Raw genomic sequence first — 20,163 nt, forward strand, 5'->3', positions numbered from 1 at the left:
TCTCAATACACTTCGATACACTCTTATACACCAATACACTTCATACAATCCAATACACTCCAATGTACGCCGATACTCTCCAATACATTCCTAAACTCTAATACACGTCATACACTCCAATACACTCCAATACACCCCAATACACTGCAATACACTACAATACACTGCAATACACTCCACTACACCCCAATACAGCCCAATACACTCAAATGCATCCCAATACACGTCAATACTCACCAACACATTCCTATACTCTAATACACTTCATACACCCCAATACACTCCAAAACACTAATACACTACAATACACCCCAAAACACTCCAATATACTCCAATACATGCTCATACACAGCAATACACCCCTGTGCACTCATATACTCCAATATAACCCAATACACTTCAATACACTCCAATACAATCCAATACACTTCAATACACCCCTATACTCCAAACACTTCAATAGCCTGCAATACACTCCAATACACTCCAATACACTCCAATACACTGCAATACACTCCAATACACTCCAATACAATCCAATACACTCCAATACACTCCAATACACTCCAATACACTCCAATACACTCCAATACACTGCAATACACTCCAATACACTCCAATACAATCCAATACACTCCAATACACTCCAATACACTGCAATACACTCCAATACACTCCAATACAATCCAATACACTTCAATACACCCCTATACTCCAAACACTTCAATAGCCTGCAAAATACTCCAATACTCCAATACACTCCAATACACTCCAATACAATCCAATACACTCCAATACACTCCAATACACTCCAATACACTGCAATACACTCCAATACACTCCAATACAATCCAATACACTTCAATACACCCCTATACTCCAAACACTTCAATACCCTGCAAAATACTCCAATGCTCCAATATACTCCAATACACTCCAATACACTTCAATCAGGTGAAATGTATACATATTGGAATTCACCCTCTCCTGAGTTTTTTATGAATTTAGGTTCTCAAACTTTCCCCTAAATGTGTTTAGTCAGGAAACATCAGGGACATCGAATGCCAGGGACATTGAATGCCAGGGACATCGAATCCCAGGGGCATTGAATGCCAGGGACATTGAATACCAGGGACATTGAATGCCAGGGACATCGAATGCCAGGGACATTGAATGCCAGGGACATTGAATACCAGGGACATTGAATGCCAGGGACATCGAATGCCAGGGACATTGAATGCCAGGGACATCGAATGCCAGGGACATTGAATGCCAGGGACATTGACTTTAAAGTGCAGTCAGACGTCGGCGCATTGTGGTTTGTTTGAATCCCGGGCCCTATTCCCTTCACAACAGACAACAGCCAGTAATTCACCAAGGTGTTTATGCTAGCCTAGCTCAGTGCTGTGACGTCTGTATCCAGTAGGTGGTGTGTTGTGATTCCAGAGTGCTTCAGACTTTCCTTCTGCCTCAGAGAACATGGAACCCATTAGTCCTTCCAGCCTGGGTAAAACAAGACCTTAGGGTTCCTCTAGTTAAATGGAATACCAATTAAGGCCTAATTTAATTAAATATGTATTATGTTTCAGACAGGAAAAGGGTTTATTGAGGACAGCTTTATTCGCGCTGCATGCCTTTTCTTGTGAGAACCAATCGTGTTAGGCTAGGAGCGCGAAGCTAACGAGAAGGCTACACCAGAGGAACCCATTGTGGGGATAACAAAGTGCCTTTCAATGTTCTGGTGAGAATGGCATCCCAACCGGCTACACCAAGGAAGTCCATTTTCAGAAAGAGTACGCTGAAGTGATTTTCAGAAAGAGTATTCTGAAGTGATTTTCAGAAAGAGCATGCTAGTTTGAGATGCATTTGTCCCTAAACACTGATTTGGGGCCAGTTCTCGTTTTGGCCTCCTAAAAGTTGAAAGCTGATCCTAGATCTGTAATTAAAGCCTGTGTCAGAATGCATACTAAATGCATAAAGCATTTGAAGAGACATTGAGATGTGTAATTCATCCTTCATTCAGGCACCATGTTGCCTTTGTGCCAGAGAGTTCCGTCTCCAAGGCTGCTTAGACATCCAACAGACACAAAACATGGATGTGTGTGCAGTTGTAGTACACTTACCCTTTCGCTCTCCCTCTTTCTTACTGTGTTTGTTTGTTTGTTTGTGTTTGTTTGTTTGTTTGTATCTCTCTCTCTCTCAAATACATTTTGTTCAGGTGTACGTCATACTCAAGGGAAAGTGAAAACCAACAGCACATTTGGGAATGTTTTGTGTGTGTTGTCCAAGGTCGTAACATGGCATAAGTTATATCTACTAGACATAAACTGCGTTCAATAGTCAGGGGTTGAAGGCTTGAAAGGCCAGTTGGAGACATTATCTAGCCCAAAGATCAGTGCATACTTGAGTTTCATCTCCCTCACCTCCTCACCCCTCCTCCTCCTCTCTCCTCACCCCACCTCCCCTCTCCTCCTCAACCCTCCTCCCCTCTCCTCACCCCACCTCCCCTCTCCTCCTCACCCCTCCTCCTCCTCTCTCCTCACCCCACCTCCCCTCTCCTCCTCAACCCTCCTCCCCTCTCCTCACCCCACCTCCCCTCTCCTCCTCACCCCTCCTCCTCCCCTCTCCTCACCCCACCTCCCCTCTCCTCCTCAACCCTCCTCCCCCCTCCTCACCCCTCCTCCTCCTCTCTCCTCACCCCACCTCCCCTCTCCTCCTCAACCCTCCTCCCCTCTCCTCACCCCACCTCCTCCCCTCTCCTCACCCCACCTCCCCTCTCCTCCTCACCCCTCCTCCTCCTCTCTCCTCACCCCACCTCCCCTCTCCTCCTCAACCCTCCTCCCCTCTCCTCACCCCACCTCCCCTCTCCTCCTCACCCCTCCTCCTCCCCTCTCCTCACCCCACCTCCCCTCTCCTCCTCAACCCTCCTCCCCCCTCCTCACCCCTCCTCCTCCTCTCTCCTCACCCCACCTCCCCTCTCCTCCTCAACCCTCCTCCCCTCTCCTCACCCCACCTCCCCTCTCCTCCTCACCCCTCCTCCTCCTCTCTCCTCACCCCACCTCCCCTCTCCTCCTCAACCCTCCTCCCCTCTCCTCACCCCACCTCCCCTCTCCTCCTCACCCCTCCTCCTCCCCTCTCCTCACCCCACCTCCCCTCTCCTCCTCAACCCTCCTCCCCTCTCCTCACCCCACCTCCCCTCTCCTCCTCACCCCTCCTCCTCCCCTCTCCTCACCCCACCTCCCCTCTCCTCCTCAACCCTCCTCACCCCTCCTCCTCCTCTCTCCTCACCCCACCTCCCCTCTCCTCCTCAACCCTCCTCCCCTCTCCTCACCCCACCCCACCTCCCCTCTCCTCCTCACCCCTCCTCCTCCCCTCTCCTCACCCCACCTCCCCTCTCCTCCTCAACCCTCCTCCCCCCTTCTCACCCCTCCTCCTCCCCTCTCCTCACCCCACCTCCTCTCACCTCCTCACCCCTCCTCCTCCCCTCACCTCCTCACCCCTCCTCCTCCCCTCTCCTCACCCCACCTCCCTGCAGCTCCCCGCAGTGCAGAGGAAATATCCGCCAGCTCAGAGAAGCCTGAGATTGAACTTCACTCAACTCTCTAGTTTTCCCCTATAAAACTGCAACTTAAAGTGGGCACAGCCTGTGTTCACAGTAAAGGCACACCAGAAGTTGCACGGAATTTTCACCACATCCAGGTTTGCGCTCAGCAGACCTGACATTGGCTCAGTGTCGAAAAACATGAGGGAACATTGCTCCTCCCCCCTTTCCACCCTTACACCACCTGCAAACTGGCCTGTTTTAATTAAAGCTATATTTGTCAAGTCATACAATTCTTTATCTTCCCTTTTTCTCTCTCTTTTCTTCCCTCTATCTTTTCCCCTATCTCTCCCCCCCTAAGGTCTTTCCCTCTATTGCACTATTGCAGACACACAGGGTCATCACGATAGTTTTTGAGTGACAGGCTGTGAAGTTCAGGTTTTTGTTAATTTAAGGATTATTTGGATAGTGTCCGCATACACACTTCCCCCTCGTCCTCGTCCTCATCCTATGCAATACTGCATTATCCTAGACCCCGAACCCCTTGGCCCATGCATCAAAACACCAGACACTACTCCAGACTTGACTTTCCTTACAGCCATTCCATGTATGCTAGCAAGTTCAAATGAGAGGAAAGACATACCATTCAGAATAATGAAAATGCACAACAGAAGAAAAGGAATCACACAAGAAACTCTACTGTCTGCTTTTAACACTATTCTTAATGCTATTCTTAATGCTATTCTTAACACTATTCTTAATGCTATTCTTAATGCTATTCTTAACACTATTCTTAATGCTATTCTTAATGCTATTCTTAACACTATTCTTAATGCTATTCTTAATGCTATTCTTAACGCTATTCTTAATGCTATTCTTAATGCTATTCTTAATGCTATTCTTAATGCTATTCTTAATGCTATTCTTAATGCTATTCTTAACAAACATCCTCAGCCAAGCATCCAACAGTCTATAGAACAAAAAATGCTCTTCTTTCAGAAAACACACAAACATAAACTCAGCAAAATAAAGAAATGTCCCCTCACTGTCAACTGCATTTATTTTCAGCAAACAGAACATGTGTAAATATGTGTACTGTGTAATGTGTAAATATTTGCATGAACATAGCAAGATTCAACAACTGAGACATAAACTGAACAAGTTCCACAGACATGTGACTAACAGAAATGGAAAATTGAACAAAGGGGGGATTCAAATGAACAAAGGGGGGTCAAAATGAACAAAGGGGAGTCAAAATGAACAAAGGGGGGTCAAAATGAACAAAGGGAGGGTCAAAATGAAGTAACAGTCAGTATCTGGCGTGGCCACCAGCTGCATTAAGTACTGCAGTACATCTCCTACTCATGGACTGCACCAGATTTGTCAGTTCTTGCTGTGAGATGTTACCCTACTCTTCCACCAAGGCACCTGCAAGTTCCCGGACATTTCTGGGGGGAATGACCCTAGCCCTCACCCTCCGATCCAACAGGTCCCAGACATGCTCAATGGGATTGAGATCTGGGCTCTTTGCTGGCCATGGCAGAACACTGACATTCCTATCTGGCAGGAAATCATGCACAGAACGAGCAGTATGGCTGGTGGCATTGTCATGCTGGAGGGTCATGTCAGGATGAGCCTGCAGGAAGGGTACCACATGAGGGAGGAGGATGTCTTCCCTGAAACGCAGTGTTGAGATTGCCTGCAATGACAACAAGCTCAGTCATATGACACACTAGATTTCTGAAAACTATTGGTATTGTGCAAGTTTGAAACTGGGGAGAAAAAAAATTACCAAAAAAGGAACATAATGGCAGGGATAAAGGAGAACAAAAATAGGGAAACAGAGAGGAAAACACACCGCCCCAGACCATGATGGACCCTCCACCTCCAAAATGGATCCCGCTCCAGAGTACAGGCCTCGGTGTACTCACCAGGGGGGAATCCGACCATCACCCCTGGTGAGACAAAACCGCAACTCATCAAAGAAGAGCACTTTTTGCCAGTCCTGTCTGGTCCAGCAACGATGGGTTTGTGCTCATAGGCAACGTTGTTGCCGGTGATGTCTGGTCTTACAACAGGCCTAGAAGCCCTCAGTCCAGCCTCTCTCAGCCTATTGCGGACAGTCTGAGCACTGATGGCGGGATTGTGCGTTCCTGGTGTAACTCGGGCAGATGCTGTTGCCATCCTGTACTTGTCCCGCAGGTTCGATGTTCTGATGTACTGATGTTGTGCAGGTGATGTTACACATGGTCTGCCACTGCGAGGACAATCAGCTGTCCGTCCTGTCTCCCTGTCTGTCTTAGGCGTCTCACAGTACGGACATTACAATTTATTGCTCTGGCCACATCTGCAGTCCTCATGCCTCCTTGCAGCATGCCTAAGGCACGTTCATGCAGATGAGCAGGGAACCTTGGGCATCTTTCTTTTGGTGTTTTTCAGAGTCAGTAGAAAGGCCTCTTTAGTGTCCTAAGTGTTCATAACTGTGACCTTAATTGCCTTCCGTCTGTAAGCTGTTAGTGTCTTAATGACCGTTCCACAGGTTCATTAATTGTTTATGGTTCATTGAACAAGCATGGGAAACAGTGTTTAAACCTTTTACAATGAAGATCTGTGAAGTTATTTGGATTTTTACGAATTATCTTTGAAAGACAGGGTCCTGAAAAAGGGATGTTTGTTTTTTTGCTGAGTTTACAAAGAGCGAGGGAAGCAAAAATGTTTACTCACCAGCAATTTCCTGAGGAATTTGGAAAGTTAATTTTTAAAAACCTGCCCTGTCTGAAAATCACAATGGCTGCTTTGAGCCTCTCAGCTGGAACAGTGGTGCCACCTGCCAGGAGGAAAAGAATCCCTTCTTTCTTCATCCCTTCTTCCTTATCGGAAATGAACGTAAGAAGAAGGAGGGACCACACAGGTAAGAGAGTATCGGTACATTACACACACACCACCACTACAACCCAAAGGGCAGAAACTGGTCCAATCAACTTTCCTTCCACGTCATTTCAACCAACAAATTCCAAGTGATGATGTTGAATCAACGGGGAAAACTGATTGGATTTGCATAAAGTCATCAATGTAACAGAATGTTACAACTTGTAACCTGAATCCAATGACATGGTGACATTTTTGTTGATTTCAAGTTGAATTCACATTAGTTGACAACTCAACCAGATGTAAATCAAAACTAGACGTTGAACTGACGTCTGTGTCCAGTGTGAAGTTGTTAAAGTTTTACTGATGAATCCATCGGAGGACTGTGTGGCACAACACGTATGCATCATAAAGTCTGGTAGTATCTCTTGTGATTTTTAGGCCTAGCTTAGGACCCTATTTAGACTTGAGATAAGTTGACTTGACATGGGCTTAAGTCCAAAAATGCAGACCCATGTTAAGTCTACTAACTCAAGTCTGAATCGGGCCCCTAGTCATGTATCTATCTAAATGTATGTTCTCAAGGCCTGACTATTGACAACCCAGTGATATATTTGCAGGTCTGGCTACTGCAAACTGCCATGTCATCTCCACAGCATGGCTGACTCACATACCTGAGACATGAGTCCTGCTCCGAACAGAGCAGAGGGGAGTTCTGTTTCTGTCCATTTATTTGGTTCCCATGGAGACAGACACAGAACAAGATGCCTGAAAAGGACTGGAGAGAGAGAGTGTGGTTTTTGAAAAGACTTCCCCACCCAAAGACCACACAAACAGAGCCCTGTACACTGATTAATGTAAATAAATCAAACGAACAGATGGGCCCCTGACAGCGCATCACACTTCAATACAGCATTACCCTGCTCAGAAACTACAAAGTGCATCGATGATTTCCAGGTATATTCAGCCCAAACCTCCCTGACATAGATGTGGCTGTGAATAAATGTAATGAGATCTAACATAAAGCAGAGCCACAAAAGCTATGGCTGCAGTAGAAAAAGCAGTGCTAATTGGAAACCTCAAAAAGAGAAATGGTTTAAAACATCACAAATCACAGGATAGAGACGTAGGGCAACAATATTGTGACACAGTGAAAGAATATACAAACAAAGCCTAAGATGGAAGCATTTTGAGAACAATCTGAAAGCGATCGAAGACTCCATTGATGGACCCCAGTTCTGGGAGAAATGGAATGGTCTAAATGGACAACAGAGGAATGTTCTGGAAAACAGAGGAACATTTGAAAAGATCACTTTGAAAGTATCTATGAAACATTACCATCAGAGGAATTTACTTTAAACCACCAAAACATGCAAAAAAAACATAGCTCTATTGAAAACAACCAGAAGCCAATTGACTACCAAATTACACACGCCGAACTTTCAACAACAAAAAGCATGTAGCCCTGACAGCATCAGGAATGAAATGCTTAAACACAGTACTCCTGAGTTGCAGGATGCCTTATTCAAACTATTCAACCTGGGTTTGGAGAGTGGCTGCTTGCCTGATACTTGGAACCAGGAGCTCATAACCCCTATATATAAAACAGGTGACAAATTAGACCCTAATAACTATAGGAGAATATGTGTCACCAGTAACATGTGGAGACTGTTATACAGACCGAGTGCGTCAAACGACTCTTAAGGATTAAGTCCAACCCTGTTCAACGTCTACATCAACGAACTACCAGTGTCGTTGGGCCGATCTGCAGCCCCTGGACTCAGATTCCTGCTCTACGCAGATGACCTTGTCTTACTGTCACCAACAGGGCAAGGTTTACAGGAACAACTTAACATTATTCGGGAATACAGCAACAACTGGGCAATCAATATGAACTTTCAGAAAACCAAAGTTGTGATTTTCCTGAAAAATACCAGGAATCAGAACAGAAGAAACTCCTTCACCATGGTTGAACATGCCCAACGGTACAACTACCTGGGACTAACAATCAGAGCCTCTGGTGGATTTGGTCTGGCAGTGAAAACACTAAAAGAAAAAGCCTGCAAAGCATTTTATCACAAATGATTATTCCTATCCAAATCCGGTGCTAAATATTCAACAGTGTAATTTGACCAATTGTACTCTATGGAAGAGATGTTTGGGGTCCAACCTGTAATTACCATTATAAGCATTGAGAGACAACCCCAATAGAAAATCTGCATTAAGAATTCAGCAGAATTATCTAAATATCCAAAAGAAAGTCCTACATAATGCATGCAGAGCAAAACTCGGAAGATTCCCTTTAATTGTAAAGGGCACTCAAATGTTGTCACCATTTGAAATTAAGCCCCAAAACATTCTTACAATTCAAAGCACTGGACACCCAAGAAGAGCCGAACCCTGAAAAGAGTCCCTATGTCAGCTGTTTAAAACACTAAACAACTCTATTATCCAAAAAAACAGGGATATCAATCAGATTGTTCCAGAAATGAAAACCTTCTTATTGACACATTTGAAAAATTCTACAAAAACTCAGAATAAACTAAATTGCTATTTGGGGCCTCAAAAGAGAATCCACATTGGCAGAGATACAAAACAGAGACAGATCCTGACCAAATACAGGCTCAGCGACCACCAAAAGGTAGACACAAAAAGACATGGCTACCCAAAGAGATAATGTATTTACTAATGACATAAAGCTGGGAAATATTTAACTGTAGTTCATTATCCTCATTGCATTTTCCTGTACTATACTGTATTTACTGAAATGCTGGACCACTATACTGCTTTGGCAATGTCTACAAATTGTATTTCATGACAATTAAGCAATCAGAGAGAGAGAAAGGCAGAGGGAGAGAGAGGAAGAGAGAGAGCAAAAGAGGGAGAGTGAGGGGGAGAGTGAGGGAGAGTGAGGGAGGGAGAGAGAGTGAGGGAGAGAGAGTGAGTGAGGGAGAGTGAAGGAGGGAGAGTGAGAGAGAGAGTGAGGGAGAGAGAGGGAGGGAGAGAGAGAAAGGGAGAGAGAGGGAGGGAGGGAGAGAGACCTTTGAGTCTGTTTACTGTTTTTTGTTGACATTTTTTTGTTTCTTCTCACTTTTGTTGATCTATTTCACTTGCTTCAGCAATGTAAACATATGTTTCCCAAGCCAATAAAGCCCTATGAATTGAGAGACAAAGAGTGACACAGAGAGCGAGAGAGAGAGAAGTGGTGTGTGTGTGTTTTCTAATCCTTGTAGGCTAGTGCTGGTGGGTACTGCAGTCATTTACCAAGCTCCCCACAAAGCAAACAACCAGGACTTTAATGTATTCATTTATAGGATTTAAATTGTCTTATGTTTGTCATATTTTCCCATTGGCAAAAACTTCTTGACGATTAAGGATAAATACAATAACTTTTGTTCATTCCAGTAACCAACACAGCGTCATAAACCCATCATTTGGGGTTTGGAGTAAGAGGTGGGGGGGGTTGAAAGGGAGGGGGGATGAGTTATGCAGTGAAAGTGTGCTTGTGTGTGTGTGTGTGTGTGTGTGTGTGTGTGTGTGTGTGTGTGTGTGTGTGTGTGTGTGTGTGTGTGTGTGTATTCCTAGCTATAATTTCTGGGAATGGCCTTGCAACAAGCTGGCAACACACATCTGGCTGTCGTTCCTTAAATCCCCAGTCAGTAGGAAAGACTGACTAATGCCCTAATGCTTTTATTACTAGGATCATTAAGCACTGTGTGTAACATTCAACCAGTATTTACTGTATGCTTGAGGACCTGAGGTGAAGTAATGTAATACGTGTATGTACAGTGTAGAGTATGTACAGTAGTAAATGTGTTTGGTCCATATTGACTACTGTGGGGAGTTTAAAGGGGATTTAGTAACTGATGTAATAAATGTGTAGTAAATGTGTTTGGTCCATATTGACTACTGTGAGGAGTTTAAAAAGGGGATTTAGTAACTGATGTAATAAATGTGTAGTATGTGTATGTAGTACTTGGTCTCACACAATGATGTATATGTCTATGGTGTCAAAAACCTAAAAGACAGAAGCCCTGTTTATACCTGCCGTTAACATGGGACCTTCATTCTGATCTTGACCTGATCTTGTCTGTTTACACTTATAAGATCTGATCACAATCAGATCACAATGCTTCTTGTAATCGTGTGCACGATCTGAACACAGTCCACATGTTAGAACAAGGTATAAACCAGGCTAGGGAGTCACTGACCAAGGTATGACCAATATATTTTTTTCATATTCTCTTTTTATGTCATTTCATATCCAAAACATAAACACTTTTTTACAGAAAAAAAACATTAAAATAATAAGACAAAGGCTTTCCCAAACTGAAAAGAGAACGTAACAAAGCAAGTTGAAAATATTAAAAAAATGTCCGGTCCCTCATGCTACAGTATATAAATCTGTATAGGATTTCTTCTTCCAGTTTAGGTTCTAGTGAACAGATATATGAGCGTATGGCTCTTGGTTTCTGTTGGATGATTGAAGAAAGACAGTAAAACAAGGAGAGAAAGAAGACAGGCAGTAGAAAATAAGATGGTTGATGGAGAACAGGGATGAATACCTGGGCTGGATTCAAATATTGAATCTCCTTTTTTTGCACACACACACACACGTACACACACACGTACACACACACGTACACACACACGTACACACACACACGTGTACACACACACACACACACACACACACACACACACACACACACACACACACACACACACACACACACACACACACACACACACGTACACACACATACACACACAGAGAAACTGTTTTCTATCTACCAAGCCACAAACTGGTGTAGTGAGATTGTAGAGTATGTCCCAGAAATAGGCACATGTTCCTTAAGGTAAGTGTTACAACAACAACAACAACAACAACAACAATAACAACAACAGAGAGAGACAGAGAGACAGGCAGAGAGAGAGAGACAGAGAGACAGGTAGAGAGAGAGACAGGTAGAAAGAGAGAGACAGGCAGAGAGAGAGACAGGCAGAGAGAGAGACAGACAGGCAGAGAGACAGACAGACAGGCAGAGAGAGAGACAGACAGGCAGAGAGAGACAGAGACAGGCAGAGAGAGAGAGAGATAGACAGGCAGAGAGAGAGAGACAGAGACAGGCAGAGAGAGAGATAGACAGGCAGAGAGAGACAGGCAGAGAGAGACAGACAGGCAGAGAGAGAGACAGACAGGCAGAGAGAGAGACAGGCAGAGAGGGAGACAGGCAGAGAGGGAGACAGACAGGCAGAGAGAGAGAGACAGGCAGAGCGAGAGACAGAGAGGGATCAAGAAAAGAAAAGAACATCAACAAAAATGAGAGAAAGAAAACAGAAAAAGAAATTGAATGGTGACACATTTGTACTTCCCATTCTCCAAGACAGGAAACAAAGATAAATATATCAGAACGGCGCGATTTTCATTCCGTATGAACTTTTCATAGTCTAGTTGGCTGCAGGCAAGCAAAACAGGCCCGAAAACACAGCCAAGAACCTTGTTGACCGAGACAAAGGGAGGGGTGAAGGAAACAAAGAGAGAGAGAAAAAAGAAAAGGAAAGAGAACGAGAGAAAGAAAATAGAATAAAGAGAAAAGGAGAGAAGAGACAGAGAGAGAGAGAAAGAGAGAGAGAGAGAGAGAGAGGGAGAGAGAGAGAGAGAGAGAGACAGAGAGACAGAGAGAGAGAGAGAGAGAGAGAGAGAGAGAGAGAGAGAGAGAGAGAGAGAGAGAGAGAGAGAATAACAGAGTCAGAGAGAGAGAGCCAGAGAGAGAGAGAGAGAGAAGCAGATAGAGACAAAAACAGACAAAGAAAGAGGAAAATAGAAAGAGAGAGAATAAAACAATAAAAAGATACTGGGGATCTCATTGGTTAACTGCGGCCATATCTTCAAAACGCCACAGTCAGTAGCAAGTCAAGGAAATGACTGGTTTCCACTCCTTCGACACATATAGTAAATTGCTCTCAAAGTCTTTGAACTCTGGTGCTTTTTTCGGCATGTGTGTGTGCCACTTTAATGGCTCAGGGTTTGCGGTGACAGAGCTTGGAGGACAGTTTTGGAGCTTGATCGTTCAAAAAGAGACTAGGTTTGTGTCCCAAATGGGATCCTATTCTCTAAAGTACACTACTTCTGACCAGGGCCCATAGGACTCTGTTCATAAGTAGTGTGCTATGTAGAGAATAGGGTGTCATTTGGGACAAGGATTGGTGTTTCTGGAGCTAACCATGTCCTTATGTAGCTTTGACAGGCTATTGTAGTTGGCAGACAGTTTTAGACAGTAAAGAAGAAGAGTGTGGGAGTTTAGAGTTCAGAGTCTGTGCTGTTTCTGATACTTCTTATTCACATTTACTTGGTGAACAATTTCTACATGATGAAAATGTGAAGAGTTTTGGGGTAAATTGAATCTAAATTCAGTAAATTCAGGTGGGGAAAAAAAGGGAAACTCATCTTTAAAAGTAAATAAACCCTTTCAATTCTAAACTTTCTGAATTGAAATGAAATGGACCCCAACCCTTTGCTGAGTCGAGGGAACAGCACAATTCAATACAGCATCAACATTTCTGACGACCACAAGACAGGAGAAACAGCATGACAGCAACAGAGAAATCCATGATAAAAAAAGACATACAAAACACATTACAAAAACATCATATGAAACCCGCTCGACAACAACCTTCAAATAGCGTCCATCACAGCTACTGACCACGCCGCTAAGGACAGAGGCTTCGTCCCAAGTGACACCCTATTCCCTGTATAGTGCACTACTTTTGACCAGAGCACTAGTCTTTTCTAGTTTTTTTCCCTACTAGCACTGACTTGACCGATACCTTCTTTATTGAGGAAAAACGTACTCATTACGACTGTGATGTGTGGTTGTCCCACCTAGTTAAGATGAACGCACCAACTGTAAGGGGGGGGGGGGGGGGGGGGGTAGCAGGATGAAGGGAAATCTGACTGGTGGTAATGTCGTCTAAAACCGTATTCTATCCGTGGTACCATCTCTACAGAATCAGCATTTCACCCTGTTGCAGAGAGATTCTCTTCTCTTCACTGCAAGTTATCCCAGGGGGCAGGTGGGGAGGGGTGCCTCGTTCATTTCCGGAAGTGCTGAACAGTCTACAGAGCACACACACACCTGTGTCTCTATCTCTACATCTGCACCCCACCTCTACTCCTCCCAACCTTGACTCTGTGCCTTCCCCATACCTCCACAAGCCCTGCTCTCCCAATCTCCTGATCCAGCAAAAGGATTGCAAACTCATTCAATGCAGCTCTTTTCAAAACATCAACATTCCAAAAATAAAAGCATCATTATTACAGCATATCATGTCAATGCAAGAAGGCACTTCCGTTTTCAGTCCGATTATAAGACCCTTTTTGGCATGGCGATTGCACTTTAGGTTTAAATACTTGTTACATTTCTATCAACTTGAACTCTGCTGGATGAGCTAAAACACCCCCCCTTTCAATGCCTCATAATGGTAGAGTCCTCCCATCCACTTAGAGATAACGGGGCGTAGCGTTACCCTCTACAGGGGTAGTTACTTCTGTTCCATTCCATAGCTCTGAATGTCATTGAGTACATTGAGTCTCATTGAGAAATATTAAGAAATCCATGAAGACAACAGACTGAGTTTCTAGAAATACGATGGCTTCAAGGATGCCACATTATTATTCGATGGACAGTGCCCCTGTCCCTTCATGAGGGGGGCCTCATATTCTAAACCACCATTTTGTGGAAGGGGATGTGACGATCCGCCATTTTGTGGCTGGGTCGGGATGGAGGTATGACAGGGGGCGATATCCGCTCCCTTGTGGGGTAGGGTGCCCCCGTTCCCCACGCCGTTCTCCAGACAAGCCTTAAGGCCCTCCAGTTCCATTGGTCCCATCTCACCCCCTTCCAGCGCCATGTGAGCCCGTCTCCTTCGGAGGAAAAGAACCAGGATGGCCACCACCGCCACCCCCGTGACCAGGGCGAGAGCAGCCAAGGCTGGGATGAGGGTGTAGGTGAGCTGGCTCTGATCATCCACCTGGGGCTCCAAGGACGAAGCTTGGGGACCTCCCTCGGTACGAGCCTCCATACAAGACCCTCCCTCGGTAGGGCTACCTCCACCGCCTCCACCCCCGTTCACCCTCTCTGCCAGGGGGCTGGCGCACACCGAGTAGGTACAGTTGGGCCGGAGCCCTCGGAGGGTGTATTCTGGGTACGAAGCGGGGACGCTGAGGGACATGGGGCGCCGGTCGGGCCCTGAGAGGTTCCGGTAGGTCAGCTTAATCCCGCGGATGTGCGGCCTCGTCTCGAGGAAACGGTGCAGGTCGAGGAGGATGGACGTGGAGGTCACCTGACGGGAACTGATGTCATTGGGATCAGAGGTTACAATGGGGGCGACCATGGATGCCATAACCTCGGGGGCGGAGGTTTGGAGAGGTGGCTGGTTGTGTTTAGACGACTCCAGGTTCTCGCAGTACAAGCCCATAGTTCCGCGGGGACAGAGACATCCAAGCTGTCCCAGAGGATCGAAGCGGCACGTACCCCCATTGAGGCAGATGTTCGGCGGGCAGATGTGGCCCTCATCCCTGAAAGCGGTAGTCGGAGAAGCTGGAGGAGGGGGACGACTCTCAATGTCTGTCTCCGTTGAGGATGGTTCATCACTAGGGAATGGCGGAGGTGGGGGGATGGCGTTGGTATGTGTGTTTCCAGGGGATGTAGTCGGAATGGGGGGTGCGGAAGTACTCCCCTCCCCTAGGCCATTCGTCATGACAGTGGTCGTAGGTGGACAGCCGAAATCTTGATGGTCCAGCGCCGCCAGCACCTTCAAATCAAATCAAACTTTATTTGTATCCCATTTCATTCAAGCCAGCAACTAAATGTGTTTCACAGGAAAATAAATCAAATATATTTAGTATTAGAATTAGAAAATATTAAGACAATACCTTGCCAGCATTCACTGGTGGGAAGTGGCACCTTGTCTCATCTGTGCGTCCCAGATCCACATTCTTCTCTTTCAGCCAGCCAGGGAACCAGGCCAGAGGACAGAGACAGTTGAAGGGATTCTCGGCCGCCGTGAGGTGCCCCAGCCTGGGGAAGAGCTGGAAGAAACCCTGGGGCAAGCCCTGGAGGTTCAGCCCACTGAGATCCAGCTCCTGGAGACCCACCAGACTCTGGAAAAGAAGAAGAAAAAGAAGAATACTTTATTGTCCAATGTTCACAAATGATCCCAACCCCACTAAAAAACATACACACGCAGGCAGTTTGGATAGGTTGGACCAGAGGCTTGACATAGTAAATCCCATGGAGCAGCTTCAGGGACTAAGCCATGTGTTATTGACCCATCAATTACAGGAATATTTAACACATTTTTAAGAAAATGTATTTACCTGGAAGTCCTCGTTTCGGAGCTCCCCAATGGGGTTGGCAGCCAGGCTGAGCTTGATAAGCCCCCGGGTGGCCTTCAATGCTTCAGGCATCCCCTCCAGCTGGTTCTGGGACACATCAAGGTCATGGAGGTTCCCCAGGGAGGCCATCAGATCTGAGTCCAGGGTGGTGAGCCCCAACGCAGCCACTTTGAGCGACTCGAGGTGGGGGGTCTGGAGGTCTTGGGGACCCAGCGTCGGGAGAGAGTTGAAGCTGAGATCAAGGAGGAGAAGGCTGGGGAGACGGAGCATTGGGAGACCGGTCAACTGGTTCCCCTGGAGCTTCAGTTCCAGAAGATCCTCCAGAACTTCGAAGGCCTCCGATTGGATGCTCTTGATGAGGTTGCCGTGGAGATACAGCCTCTCGAGTTGCACCAATCCGGAGAAGCTATCCTTGGCGATGTGGGTAATGTAGTTTGCGGACAAATCGAGATTCCTCAGTGAAGATAGCGTTTCAAAGACCCCATCCGGGACCTCCGTGAGTTTATTCTGGGACAGGTCCAGCATCTCCAGTTCCCCCAGGCCTAAAGAAGAAGAAGACGAAGATTGCTTTATATTCCAATGCATACGGATTTACAATGGAAAAACTTGTGTTCTACTTCATTCCAAACCCTCGAAAGACACACATACAGAGGTTGGAAAGGTTTGAGTAGAGGGTAGCAGTTCAGGGGTCAAGGGCACAACAGCAGGAAATGGCATCCAGGACACTGATCCAGCAACACTCCATTTGCCGGCCCACTCCTGAACAAATATTTTCCTGTCACACATGGGATTAGAACTGGAAACCTTCCAGTTGCTGTTCCACTCCTCTAACCTCGACGCTTCCTACCTGTGAAGTCATCCTGGGCTAAAGTGTTGATGCCGTTCTGGAAGACGTAGAGATGTTTCACAGAGGAAGGGAGGCCGCGGGGGACGACGGTGGAACGACGCTGGATGCAGAAGATGGAACCCTGGGCCTGACAAGAGCAATCCTCTGGACAGTCACTGGAGAGGACAGATGAAGAGGAGGAGAGGAGGAGGAGGAGGGGGAGGAAGGGCGCCATAGTGGTGGAGTCCTTGTGTAATCTGAAACACAAAGAAAAAGAGAGATGTTAGTGTTGGTTGGTTGAGACTTTTCTGGGAAGGAAAATGGATCATATTTTCAGAGTAACGAATCAGCAGCGGTCAAAAACCTGGATAAGATAAAATCATTCATTTCTGAGAATAATTTCCACACGTCCAAGTCTATTGGCTGTTTAATGCGGTCAGTCGGATTATTCTTATCCTTACATTTCAGTATGCACGCACAAACACACAATCCAAGCCATCAAAAAACCTCCCCTTCCCAATCCACCACAGGAAAGAAATCCCCCATTGTTGACTTCCCTCATGACATCAGAGAACACAACAAGTAGAGTCACAGTAACTCAGTAACAGACCCCAGTCTCCCTCCCTATTCCCCTCAACCAGAGCATACAACCATGACCCCATAGAGACTGCAACATCACTATGATGAAACCCTGCCCAGTCACACACACAGCCCCTTCATAGTGGCTACATTCACTGTCTGCTTGGTGAGCACACACACAGTGGGCCTGAGTCCTGAGCGAGGTCCTGTCTTGGCCCACCCACAGTCACTCCGTCCCGGGGTGATTGAGAAGCAAGTCTAGCGTCTCCCAAGTGTTTATGGCATTGGTGTGTGTGTGTGTGTGTGTGTGTGTGTGTGTGTGTGTGTGTGTGTGTGTGTGTGTGTGTGTGTGTGTGTGTGTGTTTATGGCAGTGTCTCCAGCCCATGAAAACCGCCCTGGCTTTAAACGACTGGACACCTACGAAAACACGGCTACTGCATACAAACACAAACTATGGCTTTGTGGGAGTGTATTGGAGTGTGTATCACACACACAGACACACACACGGATGTATGCATACACTCCCAAACCTGCAGACACAGACACACACACACAGACACACACACAGACACACACTTCTTCATACAAACTTATGGACACATACACGGCTACTTCATACAAACACATGCTTTCTCAAAATGTACTCACTCATACACGTTTGCCCACACACCCCTAGCCAGACACACGGTCACCATAAACACAGACCGTACTATGTTGGCTATACGAGGGGGGGGGGGGGGGGGGGGGGGCAAAAGAGACAGACAGATTAACAGAGAGAGAGAGAGAGAGAGAGAGAGAGAGAGTGAGAGAGAGAGGGAGAGAGAGAGAGAGAGAGAGAGAGAGAGTGAGTGAGAGAGAGAGTGAGAGAGTGAGAGAGAGAGGGATACACCCTAAGCATCAGCTACAGTTACATACATGTATTGACAGTGTATGGACATATTAAAGCCTTCCCACATCCCTTCTAGACCTTTAGGAGGTATACAGCTTGTAATAATGGAAATTTGACCTAAGATCAGTGTCTAAGCGGCGACTCGATTTTACAGTGATCTCACTCTGTAGGCCTATATACAGTAAAACCTCATGGGGCCCATAGGCCTAGGGCTGTCCAGTGAGATGCCTGAGGGGAAAAGGAGGGTGCATGAAATGGGGTTTGAGGTGGTTCAATTTAAAATGTGTGTGTGTGTGTGTGTGTGTGTGTGTGTGTGTGTGTGTGTGTGTGTGTGTGTGTGTGTGTGTGTGTGTGTGTGTGTGTGTGTGTGTGTGTGTGTGTGTGCGCACAAGTGTTTGTGTGTGCCAGAAGCTAGCAGTTAGCTGTAGCAACAGTCTCAACGGGACGATATACTCTGTGATTCACCTCAGTGGAGAAGATAAACTGCGTAGTCACTGACCTCTACCTCTTCTACACCTTCTCATGACCTCTACCTCTTCTACACCTTCTCATAATCTCTACCTCTTCTACACCTTCTCATAATCTCTACCTCTTCTACACCTTCTCATGACCTCGACCTCTTCTACACCTTCTCATGACCTCTACCTCTTCTACACCTTCTCATAATCTCTACCTCTTCTACACCTTCTCATGACCTCGACCTCTTCTACACCTTCTCATGACCTCAACCTCTTCTACACCTTCTCATGACCTTTACCTCTTCTACACCTTCTCATAATCTCTACCTCTTCTACACCTTCTCATAATCTCTACCTCTTCTACACCTTCTCATGACCTCTACCTCATCTACACCTTCTCATAATCTCTACCTCTTCTACACCTTCTCATGACCTCTACTTCTTCTACAGCTTCTCATAATCTCTACCTCTTCTACACCTTCTCATGACCTCTACCTCTTCTACACCTTCTCATGACCTCGACCTCTTCTACACCTTCTCATGACCTCTACCTCTTCTACACCTTCTCATGACCTCGACGTCTTCTATACCTTCTCATGACCTCTCCTCCCTCTTTCTTTTTTCTATGTCTGTCTTTCTCACACTATCAACCACATACCCATATATTTATTATATTTCGTCTTCTTCTCACATGCTTTTAGTTTGGTATTATAGCAGGGTAAGGTTGAAACTCATAGGCCTATCAGTTCCAGGGAAAAGGTCAATTTCCTGAAGAAAAAGGTTTAATAAGAAGTGAATTTCAAGGTAGAGTATCTCAGTGAGACGTGCCCTCAGTCGGGTCAGGGAACACTTTGAGAGTAATTGGCGAGGCAAAAGTCCCCCTTATCTCAACTGGGAGAGACTAGAGGTTTTACAGCAAACAACAAGGCTACCTACAGTGCATATCTCTGTTCGGCAAAGATAAGACTGATAAATTAAAGGTTGTTGCTATTTTAGATGCAGGGGTGGAATCAATTTTCCTTGGTTGTGTTTCAGCTGTACAGTGACCTTGAGTTACTTTATAGGAGCCTACTGTCAGCAAGAATGCACTGCAAGTACACAAGTATTTTACATGCACATGCAAACACACACAAAAGCATGACCATACATTCTAAATATTGCTCTCTCTCTCTCTCCTTCTCTCCCTCTGTTCCTCCCACTCTCACTGCCTTGGTCTTTCTCAGTGAACCCTGCACTACTCTCTTCCCATTTCTCCCTCCCTCCTTCTTTGCATCCCTCACTCCTGCCCTCTGCATCCCTCACTCCTGCCCTCTGCATGGCTCCTGAGGTTGGAAGTTGGATAGAAACCCGAGACGTTTCATTAAAGTGGAGAAGTGAAGGGGCCAACCTCCGGCCTCCTGCCCTCCTTTACCCCCCCCCCCCCCTCATCCCCCCTTTTCCTCATAACAGGAGAGATCAGTGCCTGATCCAGCAGGCGCGGCTGGAATTTGCAATAACCGACCCAAAAAATCCATCTTGATCAAGGAGAGAGAGAGAGAGAGAGAGAGAGAGAGAGAGAGAGAGAGAGAGAGAGAGAGAGAGAGAGAGAGAGAGAGAGAGAG

The 20,163-nt window shown here is 46.1% G+C and overlaps 1 protein-coding gene across 1 annotated transcript in view; it reads right to left on the reverse strand.

Moving 5' to 3' along the window:
• Window positions 1-13,734: 13,734 nt before the first annotated feature.
• The window catches only part of LOC139423767 (vasorin-like), a 35,731-nt gene continuing 29,302 nt past the window's right edge, over window positions 13,735-20,163 (reverse strand). The window contains exons 2-5 of the mRNA XM_071175399.1: window positions 16,657-16,892; window positions 15,792-16,351; window positions 15,348-15,575; window positions 13,735-15,226 (exon numbers count right to left, since the gene is read on the reverse strand). Of these exons, the coding sequence (XP_071031500.1) occupies window positions 14,051-15,226; window positions 15,348-15,575; window positions 15,792-16,351; window positions 16,657-16,870 (2,178 nt within the window). The 5' untranslated portion in view covers window positions 16,871-16,892 and the 3' untranslated portion in view covers window positions 13,735-14,050. The remainder of the gene's footprint in view (window positions 15,227-15,347; window positions 15,576-15,791; window positions 16,352-16,656; window positions 16,893-20,163) is intronic.

The sequence above is a fragment of the Oncorhynchus clarkii genome, chromosome 13 (genome assembly GCF_045791955.1).
Source record: "Oncorhynchus clarkii lewisi isolate Uvic-CL-2024 chromosome 13, UVic_Ocla_1.0, whole genome shotgun sequence".
NCBI classification, from domain to species: domain Eukaryota; kingdom Metazoa; phylum Chordata; class Actinopteri; order Salmoniformes; family Salmonidae; genus Oncorhynchus; species Oncorhynchus clarkii.